The sequence below is a fragment of the Ciconia boyciana genome, chromosome 5, assembly GCF_034638445.1.
Source record: "Ciconia boyciana chromosome 5, ASM3463844v1, whole genome shotgun sequence".
Lineage (NCBI taxonomy): Eukaryota > Metazoa > Chordata > Aves > Ciconiiformes > Ciconiidae > Ciconia > Ciconia boyciana.
The window spans coordinates 6,433,175-6,458,894 of NC_132938.1; the positions used below are offsets into that span (position 1 = coordinate 6,433,175).

Consider the following 25,720-nt stretch of genomic DNA (forward strand, 5'->3'; position numbering starts at 1 on the left):
TAGTGGGGTACTGCAAGTTGATGTCCAAGAGACATTTTTGTTTTGGTGCTACAATTTCTGTGGAAAACGCCAAACCTGGACTCTCTCCCCTCTTCACCAGCTATTTCTAGTCACCATGAAGCCAGGGGCTGCCTCAGCACTCCCAACCCTGTAGAGATGCTCTGGGAGGAACAGCCCGGTGCGTACAACACCCCGAATCTGCTGCCTGCCAGGTGTCCGCAGCAGCACAACTCCTCCTGTTGCTGCCTTGAGAAATCACCAGCAGGCTCCTGCCAGTATTATCAGACTTGCACATAGACCCTCTTAGGAAAAGCTTTCATCTAACCCTGACCAGTGACAGGCAGCGGGAAGGGGAGGGCAGAGGTGACTGTAAACTGAGCAAATTTATTACATTAGTGCAGGTAACATTTAATTCCACAGTTACAACACAATTAAGAGCTTATTCTTTGGACATCACAAGTCAGCTACCACTTTGAAGCCATCAATGCATAAGCCAGCCCCTGAGGTGCTTCTTGAAACCACTATTATGTCTCTCAGGGCTCAGATCCTGGCATTTTCTGGCTCAATTTGCTCTGCCCCCACCCCTCACTTGGCTGCTACCCGGGGACCCAATCACTAGACCTGCCGGGGACCAGTGCCCAAATCTGAGCGGAGGTCAGTCACCGCCCCAGGCTGAAGGACGTGACTTTGTAGGTACTTTCAGTCCACCTAATTAGCAGCCTTCTGCCAGAGAGCAGCCTCTAATCCACTTGTCACCAGAGAGGCCCATTAGTGAGTGCTCCTTTCCTCACCTTAAAGCTTGAAATCTGTTGTTTGATCTGCAAAGAATTAAGTTGCATCTTTGATTCAACTGAAACCACCTCAATATAGCAGTCGACCGGTTTTAATTAGCACTGTGCTAGGGCCCTGTGGAATTTCAGTCCACCACAAAAGGAAGCGGGTAAGCAAGAGGATAAAAAGTAGCACATCCAAAAAGTGGGGCAATTTGAAGAACTGTGGTGAACCTCAGAAACTACGGCAACAGCAACTGAGAAATCCACTAATCATCTCAGTAATCCCATACAGTTTTAAGAACATCTTGACACTGGAGTATAGAGCTGACCATCCTTCACCAGCCTCTCCTTCCCTCTCCACCCCCAGTGCACAGAGGAGACCTTATGTGACCAAATGAATTGGCATCAATGTTTTCTTTCGTTTTCATTGGTGAGCCTCAATAAAGTGAATCTTAAGAAACCTCCTTGCTAGAATCTCACGTCAGAGCATCATTTTAAGTACAAAGGTACAGAGAGTAACTTACCACTGTCTTTCCCCAAAATATTACATAACAAAACTTTCATCCTGGAAAACAGCATAAACACAGAAGAAAAAAAAAATCAGGCATGAATACATTCTAAAAAACACAAAAGGCATAGTATTCATTAGGTGTGACAGACCTCTCTGATCAACCTCAAATAAAATTATCATCATCAAACTCAAGGAGCACCTACTAGTGAGAGTATTAGGTATCATTCAGAAACAAATACTGCCCAGTAAGAGAAAAAAAAAGCATGAAGTGGGTCTACATCCTCTTCTCTTTGTTCAAGAAAATCAGCATGGCAATGAATTCCCCCAACCAAAATGAACATCTAGAATTCAAAATTAACATCTAGAATTCATCCCTCAAAAGTGCAAGTGATTTATGGACAGACACCATTGCCAAGTCTAGATCAATGAAAAAAAAGGACTATTTCATGAAACTTAATGAGAACTCAAACAGTAACATTAGCAATGTTTCTCTTGCACATAAAAACTACTCACTAAGTTATAAAGTAGTAATAGGTTTAAGGCTCAACACTAACTGAACTTTTGCCTTCAAAAAAAAAAAACTGAACAATTTTCCAGATCAGATTACTCGAAATATTTATTCACAAGTACACATGGTATTAAACAGATGTGAATGTTTTCCAAAGAGACATTGTCATTAGCAATGTAAGAGGCTCTGATGACATTTGTCAAGTGCACATTTTTAGGCAGCAAGAGAAAACTGCGAAAACTAAGCCTTTCTATCAGACAAGGTCAGGTTTCTTCCCCATCCTTAGGTGATGCTCAGTTCCAGGCTAGTACAGACCGCTTCCCCAGGCCTCAACAAAACCAGGCAATGCTAAGGTGCAGCACCAGATGACTGCTGCAAACATTAGAATCAAGGTCGCATTTTTAAACCCATCCTCAAATTTCAAGATACAAGGAAACACTTTCTCAGGGGACAACGGTCATTGGAGTTTATGGCTGTCTTCTAAAATAGCTGGTGCCTCTAAAAGAGCTTCCATGGAGCAATCCCTAGCAGGAAACTTACTACACCTCCATTGTCCTGGAAGGTCATCTGTTATAACACTGGTGGCAGTGATGAAATTCAGGCAGTTCATCAAGAAGCATTACCCATCCCAAAAGACGTGTTGTGGAGAAGCCCACCACTACGATGAGTTACGTCGATTAGCAGGCTCATAAGAAGACAGGCTGCAATATCCTGACATTCATTGGTGAAGAACTGCACTTTTACACAGACTGAGACATGTTAGCGCTGGTATTTCTCTAGTTAAAGGGCACCGTTCGGTATTTTTGCTCCAGATTAAATCAGGCACCACCAGAAAACTAAGCAGCTGAAAATTCCCATCTGTTGTCATAGACTTTATCAAATGATTTACCACTCACTTAGCTGTCTAGTGACAGGATGTCAGGTTCATTTTAGTAAATCATACCAAGGTGAATAATACAGCATCTGGTCTCTGTGTCCTAAGGCCTCTATCATCTGACTGATGCCTGACCGAATATGAAGCGTATTAATACACATTCAGTGCAGCGGAGATATGACCTGTCCTTTTATGCATTTCGTCAGGACTTAGCTCTAGAAACTGTAAATGTCAGTATCAAGATATCCGCCTACTGCTTGCATTAGGAAGAGAAATTCCACAGGCATTTGAGTAAGAAAACTAAGAACAGTTTTAAACAAATAACAACACGAGTTTTCGTAACAGCACCTTTATGGAATACAAGGTTAGCTTTAGACAAGTGCCAGGTTACATGAATTTTCAGTCCTCTCTATAAAGAACACAATCTTGGCTTTAGTCCATCCTGATAAAACTTGTAACACTCATTTATTGGCACAGTGCTTGGGCTATCTCCAAAGTAAAAAATGGGCTTTCCATTACAGTGCTGGGAGTGGTTAACAAGAAAGTTACCTTATTACATTCTTTTCCAGAGAATAATAATTCTCCTCCATTATGTCCCAATGTTATTAGGATTTCAGAACACACAAGCAATGCAATCCTAGTTAAGATAAAGAGGAAATTAAGGTAATGTAAGCAGAAGACCAAATCATTTTCATCGTTACAGACAATTTTGATTATATATTTGCATGTGAAATTAGGCTCATTTTTGTGAATAAAAATTCCATTTCTCCACAGAACAAACAGAATTCCTTGCCAGTAGAGGACTACACTGTGCACGGCTCATCAGCCTTGAAAGTCTGGAATTCAGGCATATCCAGCTACGTGGATCAACAAGCGACCCCTTCAGATCCAGCAGCTTTGGTTTAATGGACGGAAACTTTGGCCTATTGTTCAAACAAACATACTTGCCAGCAACGAACAAGTAAGACTGGATTTTTTAAAAATAAAGCAAAGTTTGATATGTGCATAAAGTCAGTGTCTTTATCCTTAAAAGCATCTCTATACATGACTTTACCTTAAAAATGGGCAGTGCTTAAGTTACAAAAGATTATTTTGTTTATGATGATTGAAGAAACAGCTCTGCTTCAGGAATTCAAAGGATGAATCAGATTTAGTAGTAGATTTATTAATTTGCTGTGATTTACAATGAGGTGATAACGTCTGAACCAAGGAGACATCAAAACAAGTTTAGCCGGGAGGTTTATGGCTTCCAAGTCAAATTCATAGACCAGTGCCAGTCATTTGGGCAACTGAAGATTAGCGGACAAAAGGTAAGCGGAGGCCAGGTGCTGCACTGATGTTTTGGAGACAGTATTCCGAAGTGTCTTCTCTTACAGTAATTTCCTTTTCTCAAACTCCTGCAAAAAGCACACAGACATTACCACTGGGAAAAAAAGAAAATGCTTCTATTACTATTTTATTTTAAATTACTTTGTATTTATCTTAGCAAATCTGATTTTAGGAATTAAAAACTGGAATTAAAAATGAAAATATAAAATGCATAATGTGTGCAAGTTAGGGGAAAGGAGAATAAGTATTCTCCCATCTCACATTAACAAACCAGCTATGAAAAACCAGTAGTGCTGGACTGCAGTCAGTGCACTGCACTCAGACTGCAATGCTGTCAAGGAACCATTTGCTCCCAGGAATAGCGTAACAGGCTTGAAAAGCACTAATTCTGCATAAGAACTGCAATAGAATGCTGACAGTAAAGGATTCAAGCCAGGGAAGCAACAAAGCAAAATATTTTCATTTTAGTAAAGGAAAAAACACAACAGAAGAACAGAAGAATCCCACAGCAGCCTGTGGAAATGCTATACTATACAGTCACCACAGGAGAAAAAAAAAAAATACCTAGCACAGGTGAATTATGCATTTCCTCTAGCTGTGAAGCAATACCTTTTTTGGACATGAATTAAGAAAAATGCAAATAATCCTATTCCACACATAAGTTTCAGGTGTATGCATTCAACCATAATTCTGAATTAGTACTTAAAATAGATAGACCTATATGCCAAGGCTTTCCTTCCTCAAATACCCTACTTTCAAAACATGTTTTTGTACTTTAAATTAATTCAGGTTCTTTGCATCCAGAAAACACAATTCAACAAGTTGCTACACTTGAAAGCAAAATGTAATCTCTTATCTATTTTGCTATTTTTTCTTTTCTATAAAGGCAACATTACATAAAACTATGTGTGCGTATTACCTAAGTAATAACTGCAGCTTGTTCAGACAATAGAGTTCTTATTTTAACAAAGTTCAGAGCAACAGAATATTTGACTAAGAGATGTACTCCCAACTCTTATTCCCTCAAAAGTAGCTTCTTGCTCGGGATGAGTATGTATACCAATTTCCAAGCAACGAACCTTGTAGATGGTGCTACCTAGCTGAGCAGGAGACATGCTGACAACAACACCAGCACTCTGAAGAGCTGCTATCTTCTCTTTAGCTCCACCCTTTCCCCCAGCAATGATTGCTCCAGCATGACCCATCCGCCTGCCTGGAGGAGCAGTCAGACCAGCTATGAATGACACTACCGGCTTGGCATTTGGACCCTGTGAAGAAAGAAAAGATACTGTTTTACATGGGGGAAAGTGAGATGAAAAGTAATTCCAGATGGCAGAATTTTTTTTTTTCTAAATATCAACTAGCCAGGCAAAGATGTTAAACAGCTAGAAACCTCAGACAACACATAACCAAGAGCCTGAAGAGTGTGGAATACTTTCTCTCCTGATAAGCATCATAAACCAGAAGCAATCAGAAAAACTTTAAAACATCTCTCTACAGAGCCACGTATATTACAAAAAACAGAACGTTCACTACAAATATAATTACAGGACTAAAAATCTAAAGTTGACACTGCTCTCCAGTTAGATTTAATCTCAATAAAGCTCCTAATTGCAACTCTTTCTCTTCAATAAAAGTATGACTGGTTTTTCTGTAAATAGAGATTCAACTGAGTTTTCCTCAACATGGCAAAAGAAGATGGCTAACTACCAAGGTGTCTGGAAGCAAGCTGTTTAAGACTTACAGCATTATTTTCTTTCAAGAATGCAGCTGCATCTTCTTCAGCATTTCCTCCAATTTCCCCAATCAATATGATCCCCTCAGTATGAGGATCCTTCAGGAAGACGTCAAGGCAGTCAATAAAATTAGTTCCATTGAAGGGATCGCCTCCAATCCCTGAAAAAAAATTTAAAACCACGAAAAGACTAACTCAAGATAATGATATTGCATTTACGATAAAAGTTTCAAAGTAAATTTCAGCATGAAGAGTATTCCCAAAGGCTCCTAAGAGGGGCAGCTCTGAAGGCTCTTCCCAAGTCAGAAAGTGCCAAGTTCTGGCTCCAAATATCTCCCCCACAATTTACAGAAAGCTTTGATATCTGAATAATCACCTTTCAAACCATAAGCAAAATATTAAAAGACACAGCGGGACCAAGACCCTAGCTCCAAAATTTTGCTGTGAGAAAACTGAATTTACTTAACATAACCAATTAAATGCCTAACGATGCCCTATCCCTTTATGATTAAACTTCTTGGGAAAATTTGTTTCCAAATTGACATCATATTTGCTGGCAGTTCTCCGTTCAAAGCTGGTTTTTAGGCTTTTATTACTCTGATGTGGAAATGATAATAGAGAAGGGTTATGCACTTCACAGCACACAGGGATCTCATTTCTCAACATAACTGCCATCCAGCAATTTCTTGCAAAAAAGAAATTACGTTGAATTTCTTCTTGTACAGAAAAAGCAGATTAGTCTAGGTGCAACAGGCTGTTTCTGAGGAAACGTACCAATGCAGAAAGACTGCCCCAATCCAACTTGCGTTGTCTGATGAACAGCTTCATATGTCAGGGTTCCAGATCTTGACACAATACCTTTAGGAAAGAAAAGGAGATAAACTTAACACTAAGTGCATGACTAGAGGCAGCTGTTCTTATATTCATGAAAATCACCTTAATAAACTGAACATGAGATGCCAGGTTTTCCAGCTATCCTTGCCGAAACATGAAAACTCCATATAGGATTCTATCTGTACTATTTCTTGGTTGGCATTTTTTGGCACTTAATTGTCAACAGATTAAACCTGCCCAGAAAGTCAGTAATATTGGCTGAGACAGCATTCCTTGTGCCACAGCTTTACCAGGAAAGAAAACTAAAAACAAAATAGAAGAATATACTTCTTGTCTTGTATGCGAATAGCTGATATACTGAACTTGAAACAGAGTTGCAGTTCAACAGTTAACAAAATAATTCTGTATTAATCACATCTCCAGTATGGCCAGGCACACGAGAGATCCTCCAGAACAGAAATATGCTGCACAAATGCAAGTTATCGCTATTAAGGTGTTTGTTGCTGCAGCTCACTGCTCTACAATACACATTCAGCGTTTACATTACAATATTACAAGAGACCACAACCCTAGTTTTAAATTCAGAATGTAAGGTAATACAGAGCCTAGATCAGGGGAAAAAATATTTGCATGGGTTTTTGTTCATTTTTCCAAGTCAAGATTTCTGTTAATACTACAAGAGGGAAGGTTTCCAGGAAAAACAGACATCATCTTCCATCTACTTCAAGCCATCTAACAAGGAATATAATAAGTATATTGCATGAACACAGGAAAAAATGCACCACTAGACTAACAACTTCAGGTTTTTAACTGTTTATACTGTTGGACAGCGCAGATGTCCATTAGCAAAGGTTTTTTTCTTGCTACGTTTGCAAAGGGCTTCCTGTTTACTATTAAGATCAGATTGCCTCAGAGAAGCTACAGAAAAAGGTCCAAAGACTGTGGCTATTTTTATAGCTTGCATCCCAAACTTATCAAATGATTCTTGGACGCTTCACAGTAATAGAAAGCTGGGGAGCATATCACCAAAGGTCATAGTGTTAGACGAAGCTGGGAGGATGGCAAAGTTACATTTTTATTCCCCGATCCTTGGATCACCATAATGAAAACATTTCCAGCAATGGTGGGGCAACTGGATTCAGGATTTAAAATATTCTTTTGCACTTGATGTGCCTTGCATTCAGATTCTAATATCTTGTGACTACAAGATATTTCTTGCAGATATTTAGAAAATCTTAAGAGAACTTTGATTCAGAAGGGAGCTCAGGGCAACATCGGTTGATGCTACCTTTTACAGTCATAGAGCAATGTCTTGATGGTATCTACAAAGGGCATAATTGCAGTCATCTGATTTTTCAATTCCAGGCTCATAGGTATTTCTGAAAGCTGGAGGTGTGACATGAGTGTTAATGCATCCTCCAGCATTCCCTAGGTACAGCTTATTCTCAAGTCAGAAGTGGTTAAGTAGCAGAGAGAGTTTCTCGTGTTAGAAAAACTGCACTGCATCCATGTAGTTCAAGAGCACTGAACAGGTCTTCCCACGGTAAACACACTTTTCATCAAAAAAAATTGTAATGTTGCAAAGGGTACTGTTCTCAAGTTAAACTGGTTACCTCGCTGACAGATAACGGCAGCATATGCTGTCTACAACAATGTTTCCAAAGCTCTATTTAAGTACAAATGCATATTTTGGAAGAATTTTCTTTATAGCTCCTGAACGGCATTATTTTAAAAATAATCAAGTTGTTATTTCTATAGTTTAGAACAAGGAATCAACAGAAGTCAGGACAAGAGACTTGCATGCAACAGGGTGTGTAACTAACATAGGATTATGAACAAGTCACTGCCTTTCTGACCTTAATTCCACTGTCTGAGAAGTGGGTATATTTGTCACTTTCACCCACCATAGTATAGTTGTCTAACTTGTCATGTTATAAACTTGCCTGTAATCTCTTCTTTTCTATGATATTGAGCTCACTATAGGTGTGCGATCCTAGTCCTTGGGAGCCAAGCTGTTGGAAGGAATAGCATTGGAGAGCTTAGTGCTCTCAAATCCCAAGATAAATGGAGGTGTCCTCCAAGGAGGCGTTATGGAAACTAAGTCAATCACAATACTTAAGGAAATTTCCAATTGCTTTGCCTCTACCATCAGTACTCAGTGCCTGCTATGGGAGACTGATTTATTTTGGCCTTCAGGATTGATAACGGCAAAGCTCACTTACAAACTGAAGGACAGACAAGCTGTTATACAGCCTGTCAACTGTCAGGGCAGGATGTGACTAGCCTCATGAATAAGAGCACTAGAGTACCAAACTTTAGTTTTAGATGATGCATAAACATTCAAAAACTCACCAATTCTTCCCTTCTTGTGAATGTGACCAGGCATGATACCAATTTTACATTCTCCAGGCTAAGGAAAGAGTGGGAGAAGTCAGATGGAACATTCAAACCATCACTAAGAATGGCTCAGTCTTGGAGCAAATCCAGAAGTCACTTACATTAATGACTCCAGGGCAGTTCGGGCCCACTAGTCGAGTCTTATCCTGCCGAAGCAGTCTGTGTTTAACCCGAACCATGTCCTGCTGAGGAATACCTTCAGTAATGCATACAACTAAGGGCATTTCTGCATCGATTGCTTCATTGATCGCACCAGCAGCAAATGGAGGAGGTACATATATAACAGTGGCAGAAGCACCAGTTTGTTCTTTGGCCTACAATGGACATAACAAAAGATATCAAGCAATTAGTGGGGTGGAAGAGAACATTTGACAGCTAGTCATTTAAAATATGTCCATTCACAGGCATAAATTAAGTGAATGGATATGTATTAGTTTATTATAATCACAGTAAGCGTTAAATTCACTGAAGACGGGACACATACGGTCCAACTAGGGAACTGAGAACTAACCACTGTTGGCAAAGGATCTGCCCCATGGTGTTCATCATAAATACCCTTAGATAAAGGTTTGCTAAAAATTCATCATACACACCAGAATCAATCAGAAACTAGTTGCATGCATAAAGTAAGTGTGTCCAGACTCTGTGAACTTCACAGTGGAAGCCAAACTCACGCTTGACCACACTGAATGCTCCCTCTTTTACAAGGCTTCCATTTCACTCCTTGCACGGTGACATCCATGGCTCAAATATTTGTCTCTTCAGCGTGAGCAATGAAATAAAGAGCACTTCAGCAGCATTAAATTGCCTGCCCTCCAGTCATTGCTGCAAATTACCTCCTTCACAGAATTAAACACAGGCAGACCCAGATGAGTTTTTCCCCCTTTCCCTGGAGAAATTCCTCCAACTAGATTGGTGCCATAGTCCAACGCCTGCTGGCTGTGAAAGGTGCCCTATGAGAGAGAAAATAAGTAAAGTTAAAAAGCATGTAACAGCAAATAAAATGATCCAAAAAAAAGTTGATGTTACCTATAATTCTGAAGGCAATTTATGGCACTTAAATTTGCAATGAGAAGGGAGGTTTTCACTACATATACACAACCAGCTATTTTGAAGAGTGCACCAACATGTTTTAAATGGATTCAGAATAGGCTATGCTTTTTCTTTTAAATCAGAGCACTGTGGTTGCACACTAAAGGATATTTTGTTGTGTATTGCTAATACACCGGCAGACACAGCAGCCACATTTTATTTTCCACATCAAGTCTGGCAGATGACAAACACTATAATGAAATAGAAGAAATTAGCATTCTCATCCATGCTGATAGCTTTAGCAAAAGCAGTCTTCTCCCCTCGCAAACAAGTAAAAGAGTGAATGTGAGAAAATTATTAAATCTCCTGAAATAAAAACAGAAATTTAATTCATAGGCATTGACATTCAAAGACATTTGTGAAAGAGGCACTTCTAAAATGGTAAGGTTTTTGTAGTTTTTTGCAAATCTCCCCTCACAAAGAAACCCTTTCAGTTGTATACAATAAAAAGACTTAAAACCAAAAAATCAAAAGTAATAAAATAAAAATTACTCAAAACCAAGTTTTAAGCTTGTGCACTAGTGAAAAAAAATATCTAGTCTATTGAATTTAAGGAAAAAAAGTCTATTTGGACCAAAGAAAGGAAACTACAGTGCTGACGGACCTTCCTGATCACGAAGTCCAGCTTCCGATAAGCACAGGCAAAGCCAGTATATAATCCCTTTTATACGTTATTATGGGTTTTGGCCAACTAACTTTATGAACTGAAAGAGTGATAGAAGAAATAGTTCATATACTTACCTGTTTGCCTGTAAAACCCTGACAGATAACCTTTGTATTTTTGTCAATATACAGATTTTTCCTTGATGCTGAGTAGGAGCAGTGTCGTACTCCATTCTGTTGCACTAAAGAAGAAAAGAGAGGACAAACCATTAATCCACTGCTTTGTTAGTCTAAAAGTCAAAAAATGTCCTATCGAGTAAGTGCATACATATTAATGCTTATATCAAAAGACAAATTGATCCAGTAGTTCATGTTTTCAAAAAGCAACTCTGAATACTTGTAAGTATTTAGGACTTGTTATTCTAAGATATTAAACACCTGTATTTCACTCTACCTGTCATCATGATTACTCAGTTTGCTAGGAATCGGGCTAGGTATTTCTCATATTGGGTACTTAATATCAGAACTCCAGTCACAACAAACAGACAGAAACATCACCTTAACAACTATTTTCATTTGCAAATGAACATGTTTCTGTCCTCTAAGAAATTCTGCAAAGTGACAAAGCAGAACTAAACTCCTGATATCCCAGAGGCTGTTATAACGTAGGTACTATGTTACACCTTCTGTGAACATAGCACAGTGAGTACCAGACAATGAGAGGTACTGAAGAGGTCAAGGGTCCCTCAGCCCAGGTGAAACCTAATGCCAAGCAAGACATACAGCAAGAGACCTTTTTCCAACAGATGCCTAGCTACAGAAGCCTAGGCATCACTGCTTGAAATGCACCTGGGATGGTGAGGAAATACAGCTCTGCAGATACTCCACTAAAATAATTTTCAATTTAGTTCTCACAACTCTGGTACTGAAAAAAAAAAACCAACACAACACCATGTCCTGGTTTCGGCTGGGATAGAGTTAATTTTCTTTCCAGTAGCTGGTATAGTGCTGTGTTTTGGATTTAGCATGAGAATAATATTGATAATACGCTGATGTTTTAGTTGTTGCTAAGTAATGTTTACACTAGTCAAGGACTTTTCAGCTTCCCATGCTCTGCCAGGCGCACAAGAAATGGGAGGGGGCACAGCCAAGACAGTTGATCCAAACTGCCCAAAGGGCTATTCCACACCATAAGGCGTCATGCTCAGTACAGAAACTGGGGGGAGTTGGCTGGGGAGCAGTGATCGCTGCTCGAGGACGGGCTGGGCGTCGCTCGGCAGGTGGTGAGCGGTTCCATCACTTTTTTTTCCCTGGGTTTTGTTCCTCTCTCTCTCATTGTTGTCTTCCTTTTCATTATTTTTTTTTCCAATTATGAACTACAGAAAAACAGCACAGTACATGCTGGTATCAAAAAGACAAGGAGACTGACTGCATCTCTGCTGAAAGGAAAGATATGTTGACATCAAATGATGAAAAAAGGCACAGAATGTTACCATGCAAGAAAGCTCGAGACGAGGAGGAAAAAGAGGTCTTCTGGTATAAAAACGATGCACATATTTCCTATATTCATTGCCATATGCTTTTTCAAATACCAGAGTTTTGAGGGGATCAGAACCGATTTACTCCCTGAAAGTCTTTTAGATAAAAAACATATTCTGTGCTTAGAGTGAACATGGGAGGGTACAATCCTAATACAGAAACTGACACTAGTATGTTACTATATACCTCTTTAGCTCTTTTAAAACTTTACCACTTAAGACTTAAGGAAGTAAAAAGTGAAGCTGAAATAAAAATAAGAGATTCTGAATCATGGTGCTTGGACTGTTTCACATACTTGCTCAGGCATGCCTGAATGGGAGGGATTTATTTTTCTTTTTCTATTTTTAGAAAGGAAGCAAAAGCTATTAAGTGGAAAAAAGGGAAAAGGTAGTATTCAATATAAACTGCTAATGCACAGAATATATTGAGATGCATTATTAACTTCTTGTAATAACACAATTTCTATGGGGTAGTAAAAAAAGTGCAGAAAACTTAAGATCCATGTATATACACATTTCTATCACAGAGCCACATAGGACTCTTCCACAAGTACTTTCACCAACTAAATTTTAGTGATACACTGCTTTTATGCTTTACTTCTGTTCAAAAAAAGTGAGAAGAAAAATAAAACCATGCCAGAAGAAGCCTACAGGCATCAGTGCTATTGCTAAATCTAAAGTTCTTACTCTGTTCTTAAAGAGTGCTGACAGAAACACAGGACTTCAACTCCAACCACCTCCTGCCATTCTCTAATGGCAGCACCACCATCTTCAGACCAACATAAAGTAAAATTCAGCTAGATTTTAAAGAGAAATGTACAGACTAGCATGCAGTAAACTTGTAAGAAAAGTGATAAAAGTGCATGTCAGCATATTGACCATTAGGGTTTTAACCTAAATCATATATTTATCCACAAATACTGTTACAAAACCTTTAACGTCAAGGAGAAATACAACGCAGTAATGGACAAAATATGTCCGAAGCTAAGATTTAATGAATAGGGTTGTGAGTTTGTCTGTGGAACAGTAGAGGAAAGTCTTGCTGATCAATTGCCACAGCTACAGAAGACAGCACAGCATGGTCTTCGTGCTTGGCCAACAGCTTAGCCTTCCTAGACAAGGCTGCAACGCCCTACAGGCTGCACCTGAGCTGCAACACCAAGTCACTCAAACGCGCAACCGGCAAACAGCAGCCTGCCTCCAGCCAAGGAGAGACAAAATAAGCAGAGAAACAGCTGACCTGCTGGTTAGGAGAACAGGGCATCGGTCTACCTGAACCCAGCCATTCAGGCAATCCCTCATGGGCACGGGATACGACTGGGTGAAACCCAACCTTGAGAAAAGCAGAGGACGATCCCCCTGTGAAGAAGCTGTTACAGTCAAGACCTACCACCATCAATACCTTGTGGAGAACAGTCTGGGCTTCCATAAGTATGGGAGTGCATGTTTTGAAAGCCCTCTGATGGGCCTGCAAGGGTAAAGAATAAACAGGCAACAGTAATTCAAATCTAAGTTTCACACATATTGTCTGTGCTACAACACTGACAAGTCCACCTGCAAAATAAGAGAGGGCAGCTTGCGAGGCACACAGCACACACTCAGTAATTTCAGTATTTTGGCGGGGGGGGGGGGAATCCAAACTTTGACAAATAATCACTCCTTTCTCTATACCGTAAAAGCAATTCTACAGTCCCAGTTCAGCTGTCTGTTCCATATGTATTTTCAGATATTTATAACCTTGCACAAAAATGTTTTTGAAAGCTTAAGTTTGTCAATTCTCAGTTTTGAGAAGTCTATATAGATATATTTTTCAAGGATAAGAAGCTTTTGAGCATTTTCCAAGCTACCAAAGTAAAAAAAAAAAAAAAAATTAGGGACTGATAACTAAAAGACAGATTAAATTCCAAGCTTTGTATGGATTTACTGTTGAAAACTGTATGTGCTTCTTACATGACTGAAGAGCCCTGGTTCAGAGAAAATACAGCTGGTTCAAAAAAGCCTGACCATAGGCTTGAGCCATTTGCTGTCTTCAGAGAGAGGCAGCTTAGCATGGGCACATGTCTAGGGAGCAATACATTTTTGAAGAAATTTAATTAAAAAAAAAAAAATCACTTTGCACTTTCTGGGCTGGATGAGTCTGAGTTTTGGGGGGTTTTTAAACTGACATGATACAGCTCTGTATTTCTCTCCATGGCCTTGTCTGAAGCAGAAAAGTTTGCCTCAGTTATCAGCACAGTAGGAGCAGGAGGGACACCGGTCAAGATGAGGTTCTGCTGTACATGACACAAACAGCAAGTCCCGGGTGCAAACAGCTAGCAATTTAAAGAGTTAAGACAGATATAAGAGGAGAAGGAAACAGGTGGAAAATCAAAATGGTACGCCTAAGTTCACAGCAGGTAAGAGTCAGAAATAGAATCCAAGTCTCAATTTCCACCCAGGACCTTCATTCACTAGCTTGTGCTGCTTCACATCTTCCAACGCTGGTTCAGGCAATTGCTTTTACTAGAACAAATTAGGGTGCCCAAGTGTAAATGCATGTTCCTTTCAAGAAGACAGGATAAAAAAAAAATTATTTGCTCTTCTGGTTACCAGGATTCAGCCATGAACCAGTAAAAGCCAAACTCACTGGTGATGCTATTTTAAAGCACACATCTAAATTACAGGCCAAGTTTCAAAGGTGCAGGTTCCAGATGAAGCCCTAGAGCATAAGGACAAGTCTTATCAAATCCAAATCTTATCGAAAGCACATTGAACTGCTGTATTTTGTATAAGCAGAGGGCTAACATAACATTACTGTCCAACAAAGGTCCCTAATAGACCTTTTGAAAACAGTATTAAAACTAAAATAAGAAACTGGATAATCTTTCCCAGGCAATCCCTTTCACTTCAGCCCCATCCCTGTTCTGTTTTGCATAGTTTGTGGTTAAAAAAAAGAAAGTTATGCAAAGAACAAGATGCATTTATTTTTGTTTTCCAGTACCTTAGCTCCTACAAAGCTAGAGAGACGTACTGTGGCAAGAACCTATTTTAGTCCAAGTAGCTGTGAAAGGTACTCAAACACCAAAACCCTGCTGTTGCAGGATAGATTTGAAAAGCGCCATCTAAATTTATCAGAGGGGTATAAGCCTCTATACAAAACACCAGTTGTTTTACAGTAAAGAAACCTTACTAGAAACTAAGAGACAGAATTACCTCCAACACACACGCTGCTGGTAGTTACTCTGTCATTTCCAGGGAACGAGGTCCCAGCCGAGCCCAGAACTCACTGTAGTCCAAGTGACAGGAAAACCCAGCTACATTGATGTCTTAAAAGAAAACTCACAATTTGTAGCCTTGAGCAGGGCTTTAAGCTCACTTGTCTATTACAACTAAAAAGCCTTTCTAGAAACTACACTATTATTTATCATGAAGTCCAAACATGAATGTACATGTTAAAAAGAAAACTGACCCATTTGCAAGGTATTTTAAAGCACACATCGAATGTAAATACTGTTTAGACTGAGCTTTCAGGCACTCATTGAGCAGCAACACCTCCCAAGCACAAATCTCATTTAAAATGATACAACCCAAGCTACATTTGCCCAGCTTATTTGTGTTGTGTGAGCCAGCTGACAGTACAGATACTAAGGGCTAAATCTCTTCCTTACTCAAACTTTACAAAGCTGAAAACTTGTTACTCTCATGACTTCTTGCAAGATTCCCCAGAGCTACAGACAGGAATGCAAGTCGGTGTGCCTTCCTCTTGCCCACATTTATCCCAGACAAAAAGAAAAGAAGCTGAGTTAGCATCTGAGGGTGCTTACAAAAGGAGCACAATACAAAAGCATGGCAAAACAGCAGAGATTCCTTTCCAGAAGGACCTGAGCAGATACCTACATTACCAGAAGACTGAAAAGTAATAAGTGAAATTATTCCTCTATTACTCCTTGAAATAGCCAGAGAACTTGGAGATGAAGGAAGATACTCCTTTTCCTTTCTATTACCTATGTAAGGAAAGAAGAAAGCCTTAGGAATCATATGGGCTCCAATGCAAATGGGGAAAATGGAGGTCAATGCAGGGCAAACTCAGGGAAGGATTGAGGTACAAAGAACACAAGTGAAAATGCTAAAAAGTGTTTTTTCACATATCCTCCCTTTATTTTCCATCAGTTACAGACCTTCAGTTTGTTTCTGAGAAAACCGCTCAATATTTTGTACATGTTTAATTTGCATTTTTATGACCATCTCCTTTCTCCTTCCTCTGCCTACAAATGTATGGCCTGAAGAGAACAGAACAAAACCAGTTCTGGACAGCTTCTTACATTACAAAATAGTATAGACATTAAAAAAAAGTCTGGCAAAGTGCTGCAGCAAATGTCAGAGTTTACTGACTAGAAGCTTGTTATTAACACGAATATTCCACACAGTTTCCCATCCTAGTTCTCCATTAGGTTTTAGTCTTCATTATCAGGCCATATGTATATATTCACACACACACAATTACATTTGGATAATTCTCTCCCCTCCCCAAACCCATCTACAGAATTCACCCTTAAAGGTATCAGTTGCATTAGTAGAAGATCATCTTTATGGACAAAGAAGGTTTCATGCTATTGAGGGATTGCTCAAAATATCTTACTCCTGGTTTTAAGGAGGATTATGTGCTCAGAGAAGGATTTCTAGCATCCCAGCCTCTCTTCTCTCACCCTTCCCTTGCCAAATTCCTGTTAATTACAGAAAACCCAATTTATGAACATGGCATAGGAGTTGAGGAGTTAAGTAAATTAATCAGTCCGTAAAGGACAGATGCAATGACTACACTACACCTACCATATTAAACAAAACTAGGACTAATGGGCAAATGACATTCAGAAAAATTTCAGTCCTTTCGACACACCTCTCTTTCCTAATCAAAAATCCCCGTTCATTGCGACGGACATTACTGGCTACATGGGGTCATGGGAGACACGGTGGTATTTGAAATAAAAGCTGTCTCCTGAATTTATGAAACTGAAACAAAGTGAAGCATCTCAGTGAAACTGCAGGCCCTTGAGGAAACAAGCACGTTCTTCTCAGCACAAATCAACTATTTCTTGTAAGGCAACAAACTCTTTTTCCCCATGTATACTCCACTAAGAACGTGTGCAGCTAAAGGTTTGGGAGCTTTCCTCCCCCCGCATTACTTACATAAAAAACAACTAACAAATTTTTCAATTTAGATTGTTATTTCTGCAGCAATTCTTTGCCAGGGTTAGTCACATAATTTACTGTAATCTTTTAATCTAAGAGCTCTACAAAGCCTTCTAACATGCCCAGAACATAAGATCCCCAATCCTGACTCTCCGATCACAGTTCAGGTGCCTACACAGACTCTCTTCAAAGTGTGGTACAGACCGACATAGGTCTGTCTTGACTCTGTCCACATAAAACCAGTGCCTTGAGCTGACCTTTGAGCAAGCACTTACCCTTCATTGACATATTTCATACTATGTTTTCACAACTTCCTGAATGGAACCTTATGGATACACACCCATGTGCATCACTTTTGCAAGAGAACACACTAGAAACTCATGATTTTAAATCACCACTGAGAAAAGCAGATGTTAATTATTTGTTACTGAAAATGTATGTACAAAGTCCAAATTTAAGGTTTCAGCCGTCTTTTAATGTTTTGTAAAGAGTATCAAACCAAACAAAGAAAGGTTTCCAATTAAGGACTATTTCATCTTGCAGGAGTTTCTTTAAGACTTCATGAACTGTTGCAAATAGAACACTTATTGAGCCACTGGGACGACTACTTCCCCTCCACCCCCCCAAAATCATCTTAATCACTTTTTCCTGAATCTCTTATTGCTATTTGTAAAGGGAACAATGTGGGGTTTTAACACGTAAAACTGCACCCAAGAGTAGCTTTGCTGGGAGTATAAATTAACCTAAATTGGAGGTGCTATGTTCCCATCTGTTCCCCTCCATCAGAACCAATTTTCATTGTACTCAGCAGAGCCAATTCAAAGAGCTGAACTGTCAGAAGTTAACCGTACAGTAAGAAAATACAGTTTTCTGCTCATGGAGAACAAGAGGTAGGAACAGATGGCTACCTGAGGGGTGGTAGGTGTGCTACAGGAACAACTCAGACCAGCTTAAAATCTTGTGGGATCATGTTACTAGACCCTGGCCTGCAAGTTACCACCACACCGAGACAAAAAAGCTTTGCGTCCAGCGAAATGAGGTAGGTGTAAGTTTGTCCATTTAGTCTCAGCTGCAAGAACCAAGATTAATGCACCAATTCCTCAGTTCAGATTCCAAGAAACAAGTCTTATGCCTAGGCATACCCATACTGATTTGAGTAGAGGATGCAGCATTAACTGCACAAAAAAAGCACACTGAAAAGAAAAAAAAAAAGGGCACTTTATTTTTTATTGTCATCTTCAGAACAACACATATAAAAACTTTCAAGCTGAAGTATTAGTGTCAGACTGTTCGCGTTCTCCATAATTAAAGGCTAATATTCTTGTTCTTGACGACAAAAACAACTTTACCAACTTGTGTTGAAGTCACAGGATAATTTAGGGACCTCAAGAGCTCTCTAGTCCAAAACACCACTCGAAGCGACTAGATCCAACTCTGTCAGCTTCCTCTGGGTCTTGTCGAGCTTTTAGTATTTCCGGGAATATAACAGAGAGAACAACTTCTCTGGGTCCCCACACCTGCGGCTGACCACCTTCAATCCGAAAACTTTTCCTAACTTTTAAAAACAGTTCTCCTTGCAGCCACGCGTGCCCCGTGCCCTATGTTGCCGTGCACCTCCGGAAGAGCCTGCCTCCGTCTTCCCTCCACCTAACGCTCTGGAAGAGGGGCTGCCGGCACCGGAGAACAGCACTGATCACGCCTTGGGCCTTCCGCGCTGAGGCTGAGGAGACCCAGCCGCCAGCAGACCGAGGCCCGGGAGAGGGGGTTGCTCGCCGCAGCCCCGCGCCCGGAGGCCTGGCGATACCCCCGGGGACAGGCGGGACGCTCCCCCTCCCCCGGGTGACCTTGCCCCGCCGCAGGCCCGGCACTTTCCCCTCCCGTGGCGGGCGGAGGCGGCCGGGCCCCGGCGGCGGCGGCGGCGGCGGGCCCCCCCCTTCAGGCCCCGCGGCCTACTGCGGAGGGGCGCCGCGGGAGGCGAGGGGGGGAGCAGGCCGCGGCGGAGAGCGGTTGCCAGGCAGCGGGGAGGGCCCCGCAGCGCCCGCGGCCCGGTGCGGGGGGGTGCCGGCGGCTCGGTACTCACGGCGGAGGAAGCGGCCCAGGAGGCGGGCGGCGGCGCGGCTGCAGTGAGACATCGTCCCCTTCGCCAATGACACCGGCCCGGCGGATCGCGGCGGGCGGGCGGACGGCCCTGCGCGGCGCCTGAGCACTGCCCACGCCGGCGCGGCGCCGGGCAGCCCCGCGCGCGGATTGGCTCAGCCCGGAGGGCCCCCCCCCCCGGTGGCGGCAGCCAATCAAAGACGAGTTGGCGGGGCGGGGCCGGAGGGAGCCCCGCGGGGCATTGTGGGTGTGGTAGTTCCGCGGCGGCCTCGGGGAGGCGGGTGACAGGGCCGCGCTGTGACAGACCTGCCGCCACCGCCGCCGCGCGGGAGGAGGGTGACAGGCAGCCCGGATAGCTCCTAACTTGTGCTCCATTCGGGCCAAAACCAGTTTTTGATGGGTGGCTGCCCGTTAAAAGCCAGCATGGCACATCCATAGGTGGTCAGTAAAGGCGAGGAGAAGCATTTTCAAACAAGCCAAAGGGGTTTGCAGACGGGGACGGTTCGCTGGGTGCTGTGGCGGTGGGGGCATGCGGATTCCAGAAAAGTCACATTTTTCAGGGAAAGGTGGTATCTTCTAAGTGAGTAACCGATATATAAACCCACATCTAAATTAATTGGTCAATCAAATGAAATACGTACGCCCTCTCTACAAACCTGACCTCGTTTGTTATTAATTTGTGTGAAGTGCTGTAGAAAGCGAGCAAAACCCCTGTCCCGAAGGGGGTGGAGGGGACATTAAGTAAATGCAGCGAGACACGAGGACGACGCAAGGAGGACACAGGCGCTAGTCCCAGGAAGAGCGACTTGGCTGTAACAGCCAGCCTGGTAAGCAGCAGTCCTGAGCACCCGCTGCTTTATTGGGGCTAAATGGTTTGAGATTAAATCATTTTTAAAAATGGAGGAGAACTGACAGTCCTCTTCCTCATTCACCATGGACAGTTTACTCACCTGGCTGATGCTAGGGCTGGAAAAGGAGTGTATTTGAATAAATCAAACAACACAGTACTGAAACAATAATTAGTGTTTTCTTTCCTCCCTACAGAGATTCTTAACAGCAGCATTTTCTTCCTGCTAAACTTCAGGGGGCTTTTGTTCTGGAAGAGAAAATGGTTAATGAACCACAAGAAAGGCTCGGCTCCTATTTTTTGACAAGGGAGTTTAAGCAAACATTCACAAAAAAAGCATGTGTCAGGGACAGCGATTATGGGAGCGGCATCTCCAGAGCAAACAGAGGATATGTCTGTACCTGGAACTTGTAGGAAAGTTAGAAAAATCAGGGAAAGCTGTGAAGTCAGCTCATTTATTAAAAAAATGTGCAATTCTTGTAGCCACGAGAAAATTGAACTTAGGTCAACAAGAAACCACTGAACTCTACAATGAGGCTTCCCACAAAGGTCTTTAAAATGCTTTAACTTCTGCACGAGCTTCAGACACAGGTCAGTTCATCACCTACGCCATCGGCTGCCTTCAGTAACAGCACGTGCATATATTTGCGTATCTGTGGGCAGAGGCATGTGGGAGGGGGGCAAGAAGAGACAAAGTATTCCTTTAGGACAAAAGTAAACATGCAAAGGCATACTCTGATTTCATCCTGATTATTTCATTCACTTCATGTCCATAAAACTGAGGCCAGAATGGGGCCGTAATAAATAAATGAAGCAACCAAATGTTCTGCTTCTTAAGAGGTATATATGATCCCCTTAGGAGGACATACACACTGATTTTATAAGCAACCCACTCACTACTAAAAGATTTATACCTGGATCCATTTCCAAATCAATTTTTCCTTGACTTGAGGCTTTCACTAAGACTCTTGTGGGGATTATAGAATTTGAGTTAGATGCCACTGTATTATCATTCTGTATACAGGAAGATTTTGCTTTTAGCAGTTTCTCAACAAAACTCTCTTTTCAGGAGGGGGAGAGAGAGAAGCTGATCTAGAAAATAACACACAAAAGAAACGAGTGAGACTGGATAGCAGAAAACCAAAGGGAACAATAAGAACCCCAACTGTTTCTAAGTGATCCCCCTCCCCTTGGTTTGTAGGTGGCAGTGACAGGCAGGACTGTCCCACTGCCAGGGGTCAGAGAAGAGTACCAGTCCTGTCAACAGGGAAATCTGGAGCTTTTGACCCCAGCTAAATTATACAGTGGGTTATTCTTTCTCTCCTTTTTATGTTAAGCTATGTAGTCTCAGAAGTCCATCTGTTGGATATCAAATGCACTTAAAATAACTCAGGCATGAAGTCAAACAATATGACAAAATAAGGACAACTGCAATTTTTAGTGGTTTTAGTAGGATTGTGTAAGATGAGGCTTTGGGTTGCTGGGTTTTTTTTTTTCAAACCTCAGTAGCAGAAACATCTCTTTAGTCATTTGCATTCAAAACCTGAATGCATACAGAGTCTTTTGAATCTTAATATTGATGCAAGTCATTATCACCCTAACAGTAAAAGTTTCAAGGTACGGAAACCAGCTGTACAATGTATAATCGGCCAGACATACATGGAACTGAGAAAAAATAAACCTGTTTTCATCTGTTTTAACGCAGTGCTCTGGTTCCTATCAGAGAACACTCTGTCCCTCCAACATGAATTTAGCTGATTTAGTCATCTGCCTGGAAATAAATCATTCAGCCCAGGGTAAAACAATACAGCAATTAGCAACACTCAGGTATCAATGACAGGGGCTGCCTTACAAAGTTCAGGACAGACCCGGTGCTGGCTCAGAGTGGGGTAGCCAAAGGATTAAGAAAGATTTGGGGATTTAATCTAAGAACAATACTTTTCAACCATTGCAGAAAGCCCAAAGGTCAGATAAGGGGTGGAGTCTCTCCCTAATACATTTTTAAGTAAGCAACTTCCTTTTAAGAGTAAGGCAGATCCTGGAGCTGAACCTGATGAAAATCACAAACCCAGGGACAAACTGAATTATAGTGAAAACATTTTTCTTGCTTCCTTACTCATAGTGGGGCTTTAATCCTGTTTGAAAGCAGATCTTCCCGATACTAAGCACAGGACTTTCTGCTTAGTATCCCTCTGCAGAGGGCTTGACCTTCTCCTAGTAAAAAGCCCAAAGAAACATCATGTTACTGTTTACCTACCCCAGGAGTTCCAGCGCTAGCAGAAGACAAAAACACACTGCCTGCTAACATTTTCCCTTTCATAGATGTTTAGATGAAAGGGAGATTCACTGCATGCACAAAATGCAACTTCTTTTGGTACTTCCTTAAATCTAATGGTAAAACGTTTCTCTTTTCTTCTTTTAGATACTGGCAGGGCAGTTGAGGGACCTGGGTGTGGTGCTTGGCTGGCTGCACGCTTCCTCTGGATCATCGCTGAAATCACTCAATCTCTCCCAGCCTTGGTTTCTTCTCCGCAAGAGAAGTCATTGCTAATGCTTTGTTTACTTGCATCATGAGCCAAAAACGCGCAATGCAAATAAATCACCAACCCCTTAAATATCTGGATGTACTAGCACTAAGAGCAGCAAAAACACTTTAGACATACAGGTTTTTCAGGGTGTCCTGTTTACACCCCAGAGTCCAGGTTTGATATTATACTGCAGAATAAAAACTGACTGTGCCCCAGGCACTGGCACTTAGAAACACCAAGATATAGTTGTCACCTGCACCAACCCCCCGTGTCTCTTCTCCATGAGGCCTTGATGGATACAGCAAGTGCCTGCCAGTCTCAGTCTTCCTCACCCACACAAGGAACTCGCCCATTAACTCACACAGCATCCTCTTTTCCATATGCACATTTCCATGTATAAATCCATGTATCTCCACTCCTGGGTTTCATACTGACCTTGGTCGTGCTGCAGATAACACAGGAGACGTGTTTGAACTGCAGCTCAATTCACTTGCTTGTGGACTGGCATCTAGTGCAGCCCTCGCCACCCTGCACGCAGCCTGTCCTGCTTCCTTCTGCCTCTCCAGGAAAGCTTGGGTTTCCCGCAAGTCCTGTATCCCATTAGCCAGTTCTCTGCAGATACCCTAGGGCACCCCACATGGCACTAGACACCTATATTTAGATAGCTAATATGAATCTTTGCTGTCTGAACAACATGCAGCTAAGGCTGAAATTCAGGTCCAGGTTCAACCACCTGAAGGCGTCTGCATGGCAGGTGAGTACGTATGTGCCGTCCCAGCTCTCGTTGTGCCAGTGGAAACCTAGTCCATGCAGTCAGCAGAGACAAGAGAGCAGCTGCCGTGCTGTGTATAGGTGTCTGCTGCAAGGAGAGGGTTGAATTGCTCTCTTGGAGTCCTCACAGTGCTGGACAGTCTCCACTGGTTGCAACAAGAGCTTAGAAACCCACCTTCATGGAGGCAGCCCACGGTGGGTATGACTGCAGGAGGTGTTTGAAGCTGGAGCTGACTCCCACCCAAGAGTGTTTCCAACCCAGGGAAATGTGTTCCTAAATAAGAGAGGCAGGGACAGGCAGGCTAATGTGGTGGTTGGGGAAAGGTTCAGTTCCAAGCTTGTGAAATAATGAAACTTGCAGACCACGCAGAGCGGTCTGTTATAGCATGAAACTGAAAGTACGGTTGCTTTTCTGGAATAAAACCTTTAACACTTTTTTCTACCCCACAGTCATGTCAAAAGACTTGGAGCCCTGTTACTGCTTTGCCAGAGAGTGACAATGTAAAATGATCACCAGGGGACTCCCGCTGCCAGCATGTATTGCAGGGTATTTGCTGTTCACGTTTACATTTGCACAGCCAGAGGTTAAATGCTGCCAGAGGTTTCTTAGGGATTTGAGCCTTGCATTTGACTGACAGCTTCAGTAGATGCTGTTTCCATAGCTGTCCCATCAATATATTCATGTCTCTGTTAAATGTTATCATACAAGAGCAGTAGAAAGCAGGATACCTTCTTCTTTGCTGCGGTCCAGTAGTTCCTCCTGCCATCTTTTTCTGTAACATTGATTTGTGTGGGTGCTTGTAGGACTCCATCAACCTCTTGCCACTTCCTGAAAAGAAAGCTCAAAACTGAAACAAGCTTCTTGCACTCCAAGGTCTTCAGTATTCACTATGGCACAACCTCCCAGGAATATGAAGTGCCTGGACTGTCAGCACTTAATCTCTGAGCTGAAGAAAGTGCTGGTCAGGAACATCATGCTGCTGCAGACCTCTCTGTAACAGGACATGCACCCTGATCATGGCATAAAGACAGCAAACCTCAAAGTTTTCCACATACTGATTGCATATTAAATGGGAAATAAGAAGTGGCATTTCCCTTCTGTGTAGGAAGGACAAAAGGTCTGTTTGGAGTTCTGTTCAAGGATGTTTTGGTGCCAGCAAGAGACGTGCTCCACCATTTCCCTCCCTGCTGCTCACTGCCCTAGGACTGCAGCCCCTTATGCCACAAACTTTGTGGTGAACTTCACGCCAGGCAGAAATCCTTTGGGATGATGGCAGAAGTCACACGTTTGATCCGTATGGTAAACTCAGACATATTAAAAAACTTACAGTTGTATTTAGCCTAGCAGCTGTACAAACACCACAGTTGGTAAAGCCACAGAATGGACTTTGTGGGCAGATATTTAATAACATAAAATATACCCCAGACTTCCTACTCAGAATCAGAAACAGGTTTGTCTCCTGGTGTTGGCCAGAGCTAAAAGACATCCCTTTGACAAATGCAGGTTCCAGCGGGGAAGGTTTAGCAGGAAGGCTATCCTTCGACAGAAGGCCTGTGTTTAGGGAATTGCTAAACTAGGGACAAGCTCTTCAGCTGGTTTAGCCCTTACTCACATTGGCAATGACTCCTGGCACCAGCTGATGTTTGATCACTGTCTCCCATTCTTACCCTCACTGAAACAACCCTGCAGCTTGAAATCCTCATGCATCTTATTAGCTTGAGTGGCATCGTCACCTCCTATCACTGGAAGTTAAGAATGTGCAAACAAATCGGTCATTCCCCCCCATCTCCCTGGGATCAAGGCAGGGACCCAAGCGTGAAGCTAAACGCTGGCCTCACCTGTATCCAGCTTCCAGCAGCTAAGGGTGCTGACCCTTCTAAAAACAGACTAGTTTGTAGTTTTCTACCTTTTAATTTACAGGTTGTAAGCAACAATAGTCCCAGCATCTCAGCCCTGGGAGAGTCATCAGGAGGAGCTGGACCACTGCTCTCCTTTCCTTTGTAAAGAGCACAGAGAAAATGAGAGTTGCGGATTCCCTCTGGAGGGATTAGCTACACTTGTGCTTTAACCCACTTTATTTTTTCCCTACAGCGTGTGATTTTGCAGTAACAGA

The 25,720-nt window shown here is 42.0% G+C and overlaps 1 protein-coding gene across 1 annotated transcript; it reads right to left on the minus strand.

The window, feature by feature from the left end:
* Positions 1-1,882: 1,882 nt before the first annotated feature.
* Positions 1,883-19,589, minus strand: SUCLG1 (succinate-CoA ligase GDP/ADP-forming subunit alpha). The gene is made up of 9 exons (XM_072862463.1): positions 19,444-19,589; positions 10,795-10,898; positions 9,798-9,914; positions 9,063-9,275; positions 8,917-8,974; positions 6,505-6,588; positions 5,740-5,891; positions 5,075-5,263; positions 1,883-4,063 (listed from the first exon to the last, which is right to left on the minus strand). Exons 1-9 carry the CDS (start codon positions 19,493-19,495, stop codon positions 4,037-4,039), a joined length of 996 nt encoding a protein of 331 aa, XP_072718564.1. The 5' UTR covers positions 19,496-19,589; the 3' UTR covers positions 1,883-4,036.
* Between the last annotated feature and the right edge of the window lie 6,131 nt (positions 19,590-25,720).

Bases quoted from the DNA above. Each gene is read 5' to 3' on its own strand.
- SUCLG1 (XM_072862463.1), bottom strand. From the start codon at position 19,495: ATGTCTCACTGCAGCCGCGCCGCCGCCCGCCTCCTGGGCCGCTTCCTC. The intron at 8,975-9,062 runs GTAAGTGACTTC...CTCTTTCCTTAG, and splicing joins ACTGCCCTGGAGTCATTAAT to CCTGGAGAATGTAAAATTGG. The intron at 6,589-8,916 runs GTGAGTTTTTGA...TCTTTCCTAAAG, and splicing joins TCACAAGAAGGGAAGAATTG to GTATTGTGTCAAGATCTGGA.